The 6,614-nt window shown below is 44.6% G+C and overlaps 1 protein-coding gene and 1 long non-coding RNA gene across 2 annotated transcripts; one reads left to right on the top strand and one right to left on the bottom strand.

The window, feature by feature from the left end:
- Positions 1-2,088: 2,088 nt before the first annotated feature.
- On the top strand, positions 2,089-5,100 carry LOC125541408 (F-box/LRR-repeat protein 14-like). The gene is made up of 2 exons (XM_048704832.1): positions 2,089-2,202; positions 2,988-5,100. Exons 1-2 carry the CDS (start codon positions 2,167-2,169, stop codon positions 4,455-4,457), a joined length of 1,506 nt encoding a protein of 501 aa, XP_048560789.1. The 5' UTR covers positions 2,089-2,166; the 3' UTR covers positions 4,458-5,100.
- Positions 5,101-5,253: 153 nt separating this feature from the next.
- On the bottom strand, positions 5,254-5,776 carry LOC125541419. Its single transcript, XR_007297524.1, has 2 exons — positions 5,587-5,776; positions 5,254-5,517 (listed from the first exon to the last, which is right to left on the bottom strand). It is a non-coding gene; the product is annotated as an uncharacterized LOC125541419 (long non-coding RNA).
- Between the last annotated feature and the right edge of the window lie 838 nt (positions 5,777-6,614).

The raw sequence follows: 6,614 nt of genomic DNA, 5'->3' as shown, positions 1-6,614 counted from the left end.
TCTTCTTCAACTAAATTTAACCTCTCGACAATAGGGTCGGTTTGGAATTTCCGGTTCACATACATCCTAGATAAATAAAATCTATGTCACGTTGGTCCGCATAATTTTCATAAACAATAAATGAACCAATAGTTATAAAGATTAATATATATACCACATCCGAATCATAGACAGGACGAGGGCCGACGGGGGCGGATACCAAAACCATCGCACTATATAAGATGCAATAATAAAAGTAAGAAAATGATACAAGTATCTATCTAAACATACAAGTAACAATATTTTTCCTTTCAGAAAGAAGATAAGAACAAGAGGCTCACCACGGTGGTGTCGGTGATGAGATCGGCGCGGGTGATCGACGGCGGTGAAGACGGGGGTGGGGCGTGACGGACCGCTAAATCTAGACAAATCTCGAGGAAAATGGAGCTTTGAGGTCGAGCTTCGAGAGGAGAAAGCTTAACTAGTGTGGCTCGGGCATTTCATCGAACACCTCATGTGCATAGGAGGTGAGCTAGAGCACCACAAACCCCTTCCCTCGCCGGGCAAGAAAAACAGAGCACTGGAGTGCTCTGCTCGCGGGCGAGGGTATATATAGGCAGCACTATTGGTCCCTGTTCGTGGCATAAACCGGGACTAAAGGGGAGCCTTTGGTCCCGGTTCAGGCCACCAACCGGGACCAATGGTGGTGGGCCAGGAGCCAGGCCCATTGGTCCCGATTCGTCCCACCAACCGGGACCAAAAGGTCCTGATGAACCGGGACCAATGGCCCACGTGGCCCGGCCGGCCCCCTGGGCTCACGAACCGGGTCCAATGCCCCCATTGGTCCCGGTTCTAGACTAAACCGGGACTAATGGGCTGACCCGGCCTGAACCATTGCCCCCTTTTCTACTAGTGATTAGAAAAGCTTTAGCATACGAACTACACGATCTTTGTGCTAGGCTTAGGATTGCGTCTTGTCCATCACATGATTCTCCTAATGATGTGATCCCGTTATCAACGACATCCAATGTCCATGGTCAGGAAACCGTAACCATCTATTGATCAACGAGCTAGTCAACTAGAGGCTTACTAGGGACATGGTGTTGTCTATGTATCCACACATGTATCTGAGTTTCCTATCAATACAATTCTAGTATGGATAATAAACGATTATCATGAACAAGGAAATATAATAATAACCAACTTGTTATTGCCTCTAGAGCATATTTCGAACAATGTTTTACTTCTTTCTCTTTCCTTCACATCACCACTTATCCTATGTGACACTCCTAAGATAGCACCATTATTCTACACGCCCTAATATCCTGCAATTACTGTTCATACAATCGCTCGCTTCTCCACCGCACACAAAACATGTCTGCTCAGCGAACCACTCCTAATCCATTTCCCTTCTCTATGCGATATATGGGTCATTTCAGCAACTGGCCGGGCGCGATAACTATGACCATGTTATTTTTTCCTTATTCTTTTATTATTTTTATTTCTAGATTTCTATTCTCTTATACTCATCTTCACTTTTGTTTTTCATCCTTCATATTTTCTGTTTAGTTTTCTTGTTATTATTTTCCTAGGTAAATAATGAGTATTTGTATGAGATACATGAGCACTTCTTTTTGAACACGTGCCAAAGCATGAGCATCTCTTTAAGATATATGAAAATTTCCTTCACATGTGAGAATCCTTCCGAAATACTCTTATGGATCTACATGAGCATTTATTTTTAAATACAAGAGCATGTATGAAAATATACACGCCCACTTTTTCATAAAGTCAAACATTTATTTTATTTTGATACATGTGAACATTTTTCATCACACATGAACATTTTAAAAAATTGCTACGCATTTTAAAAAGTAGATGGAAATTTGTTTCGTGGACATGGACATATTTTACAATGCCTTAAAAATTTACTCATTTACTGAAACGATTGTATGAACATTCTATATATTTTTTCTTACTTTCAGATTTTTCTGTGTTCATAAAGGCAAAAATGTGTAGAAGGCCGAACATAGCCCTCGTCGGCCCGCAGCCCATTCCGGGTGTAGAAAGCCCATGTGAGTGAGGCCCACATCTTCCTCCGCTCCTCCGCTGGAAATTACAGAGACGAGCGAGGCTAGGGTTTACACTCTGCTCTCTTCCTCCGAATCAAAGAAGCGGGCGGCGGCGATGTCCTCCTCTCCCGGTCGGTCGTGCTCAAAGAAGGTACCCCTCCCTCCCTCTGCGTTGCGTTGCGTTGGTTCCCCGACTTGACATGTACATGACCGCCGTTTTTCGATTCACTTTCTTGTTCTTGACAGGGGTAGTATCATCCCCATCCATCCATAAACTTAGTTAATCTTGTAAAGCCTTTCTCCTAGGTACTACTAGTAGAAAGTAGTAAGCATTTTGCCTAGGGTTGCAGCCAGTAAATACTAGTATTATTTCTAGTTGATGAACAGATATTAGATTGGCCCTGTGAACTCAACTCATCGGCTGTGGCTGGCAAAATGATTGATTGATTTCCCTACTTTCTTTCTTCCCCAACCAAGACCTACAAGTACGTATTAACTAATTTGCATATATGCTCTGCTTTTCGTGTTCAGATTCAGCAATTAGTACTAGTAATTCTTCTTGCAAAATTGCTTGCGTCAATTCCAGAACGTCTCTTTGTGTTCTCTTACAGTACTTAGTTCATTATTCAGGCTCTGCTTGCTTCTTAATTATGGTGGTAGCTAGTTTAATTTAATGATGTGGCCTGCCTGTAGCGTCACCTTTTCTTTCTAACAATCTGGACAAAGATAAGGTGCTAGCTATTTTAATAAATCTCCATGCTTGTGAAGAACAAACCAGTTTTGGACGGATACAGAAAATGCTCAAACTTCGTCAGTAACATATTCTTCGTAATGAGTGTCTATCGTCAGTGATATATTCTGATATATCATAAGTTTAAGTCCTGCTCTTCGGTTGTTTTCTGAACCTTGATATATATTTTGTGATGATTGGTACAGCTGAATTGTTCGATGGAGGACCTACCGGAGGCTCTGCTGACAGAGATTCTCAAGAGGATCACCAGGACAAGTGATCTCAATTCTCTTGCCCTTGTTTCAAAGCAGCTCTACAAGATAGAGGGGAGTCAAAGGGGTGCTATCCGTGTTGGTTCCGGTCTTTGCACTGCTACAGAAGCACTGACATCATTGTGCGCCCGGTTCCCAAATCTGCGGAAAGTGGAAATCGATTACTCTGGTGGGATACCTGGACATGGAAAGCAGCTGGACAACAAAGGCATTTCGGTGTTTTCATCTCACTGTTACTCGCTGATTGACCTCACCTTAAGCTTCTGCTCATGCATCGATGACTCTGGGCTTGCTTGTTTAGCGAATTGCAAGAAATTGGTGTCTCTCAGGCTCAACTCCACACCACAAATAACTTCGATTGGGCTTTTCTCGGTTGCAGTTGGTTGCACAAGTCTATCTAATCTCCACTTTATTGATTGCGAAAAAATCGACAGTGTGGAGTGGCTGGAATACCTTGGTAGAGATGGATCGCTGGCAGAGCTTGTAGTGAAAAATTGCCAAAGAATCAATCATCACGACTTCCTAAAGTTTTGTTCAGGATGGATGAAGCTCCAGAAGTTTGAGTTTGAGAGGAAAAGAGGAAAATATGATCTTCTTGATCCAGGTAATGTGGTCTATGACTCCTCGTACGATGCTCACAACATGGATGTATACGATTTCTGCTGTGAGAGTTTGAAGGATTTAAGGTTGGCGCATATTGAAACTTGGCCAGAAGCAGGACTTCGAGTTCTCCTAGGGAAGTGTAAAGCATTGGAGAAGCTTTGCCTTGAGTATGTTCGTGCCCTAAATGACAATGACATCATTGTATTATCTCGGAGCTGCAGCAACCTTAAAAGCATCACACTTTGGCTTAACCTGCAGCTCTACTTGCGTGATGTCAGCTATTGTGAAAGCAGGATGTCATTTACAGATAACAGCCTTTACGCTCTAGCCCTAAACTGCCGTATGCTTCAGATGGTGGACCTCAGGTTTACAGGATGTTCCCGTGACTGGCCATCAGAAATAGGGTTCACACAAGAGGGTTTTCTGGTGCTCATTCAGTCCTGCCCGATTCGTGTTCTGGTGCTAAACAACGCCAACTTCTTTGATGACAAGGGGATGAAGGCCCTCTCATCCTCACCAAATCTGGAGACACTCGAGCTCATATTGTGTCATGCGGTAAATGGTGTTGGGATGCGCTTCATTGCGCACACCCCATGCTTGAGTAATCTCACACTTCGGGCGTGTCATAAGGTGACTGATGTAGGAGTGGCTGAACTGGGACGTGCACATAAGTTAGAGTCTTTGGTCATTGAGCATTGTGGTAGGGTCTCTTTGCAAGCTGCACAGGGTGTTGCCAAGTCAGTTCACTACTCCAGGAAATGTTCAGATGCCCTGAAGAAGAAACTTGGTTTGTCAGTATGAATTTGCTGCTGAAGTCATTATTAAGTTTTTGACTGTGCACCAGTGGACAAGGCTGTGCATCATCCGACCCAGACTCACCTCTCTGAACTTTTTGTTGCCTTGCAATGACTTTCCTTTATGACAGTCTAATGATGATCTTTGGACGGCATCTGGTGAATGAAACTTTAATAGTATGCACCACTTGTGTACTAATATCAACCGTACGTAATTCTGTTTGCTTAATTCCTACTCTCTGTAGCCGTTTCAAAACCGGCATAAGTAGGCCCCAAGATTCCCTGTTTTTGCTGTGGAGGCACTATATGACCGTTTGGTGTTACTTATTTGTATTATTTAAGCAAATGTCATGAACTCTTTTTTATTGCGGAAGTGATTTTGAAGACATATATATCTCCCTGCTATGTCCGCGTGGCAATAATATTATGTGCAAGTTTTGATGGACATGTACAAAGGCGGCATGTTTGTTTTGTTGATATCAACTCTACTGAAGAGAAGTGCATTGCTGCACGCAGCGCATCGACGGCTGGCACAGCATTGCGATTAGTAGCGGCCAGACGTGCTACTTGGAGTATTTCATGTATTCGAAGAACAATGCGCTGACAGAAAAACTGACACACGCTGCAGAGCACTGTCCGTGTGCAGGGGAGAGGACGAAATATTACCGTTGCACTGAGGCACTGTATAACGTAAACACTTTTCGCCATGGATGTATTTAAGGACTATGCTCCCGGTCGTTTGCACGTCATCATTCAAACATGCACAAGCATCTCGCGTTAGAATCCCAATATCCCTCCCTCGCTTGAATCATATGTTGTGCATTTAGCAGGACTGTGCAACGTGGGTGAAGCAGAACTACATGTAATCGCCATTTTAATGTAATATTCCATTAGATGTAATAAATCACCCGGGCTGTTATGTACAGCGGTCGGCCGGTAAAAAGTCTGGATGTACCTCAGCGGCCGAATCCGGCGAGCCTACGGCCGATTCGGCCACAGCGGCGCCGCCCGCGGCCAACACGCACGCCCCCTCACGCGCCTCTGGATCTCTTGCCGCCAAGGTCGATCTGCAGTACGGGCGACGGGAGCGAGCCAGTGAGCTATAGATTTTAAGGAAGAAGGACTAAAGAGGTCACCCAAAGTCCAAGGCCACCATCGTCGTCGCTCCGGAGATCGCCATGAGCAGAGCAAGGCGGACCAGGAAGCAACGGCTGCCGTTCTTGCGGTTCAGCGTGTTCTTTGCCTCCCAGTCGAGAAAGGGACGCAAGGCATGCGCCCGAGCTGTGCCCCCACATGACACGCTGACCCGTACAAAACTTTGTGGACAAATCGCCGGGCCCAGGTGCCAAAAAACAATGCCCCACGCTGCACGGTCTGTCCACTTTTAAGCGTCAGACCTGTACCCGGGCCGAGCCCACCAGACTGTATCGAGCGATGTATCTTCACTTTACTCTATTCGCAAATCATATTGCATGGATCACCATGCGATGCGCGACCGGCCGGATAGCTGCCGCTACGTGCAGGACGAGTCCGCTCTCGGCCTATTTCATCTCTTTTCAAGGGGTTCAGATTTCTGAATCCTTTTATTTTAGCTCGTTGCATCAGTTCAGCTTGTAGGAAGAGCATTTGCTTTGTATTTGTAGCTCATCAAGATGCCAACTTTGCTTTGCTGGCCATGTACTTTATACTTGCGCTAAAATGAAATACGCGCTTTTCCCTTGCTGAAAAAAGGGAGAATGATTTATTTATTTACATTAGCTCCTGCACGCCATGATCGTGGAATATTTACTAGTACAAAACAAACAATGGGAGGACACTCCGGAGTGAAACGACGGCTGAGCCGATGAGCAGGATGAAAGAGAGGAAGCTAGAAGTTAATGCCTTGTCATGTTCGGGTTTTTCATAGCAACGCACAAAGAGAGGAAGCAAGAGGTTCATTAGTCCAACTATCGTCACACTTATTACAAAAGCTGAATTTCAATAGCTCATGACCTGTAGAGTTTGCATCACTGTCTAGGAAAATTTTCACAGGAGAAAATTAATCTGTCATTTTTTCCACAGGAGAAGATAGAGGATAGATGGCGACACTGAAGAAGGAAAATTTTGGCATGTCGGATGTTACACGGCAACCAACACATACGCGGGCTGGTAGATGTACAGAAAG

The sequence above is a fragment of the Triticum urartu genome, chromosome 1, assembly GCF_003073215.2.
Source record: "Triticum urartu cultivar G1812 chromosome 1, Tu2.1, whole genome shotgun sequence".
NCBI lineage: Eukaryota > Viridiplantae > Streptophyta > Magnoliopsida > Poales > Poaceae > Triticum > Triticum urartu.
Note: the sequence above shows the minus strand (reverse complement) of the source record. Positions and strands in the feature narration are given on the sequence as shown.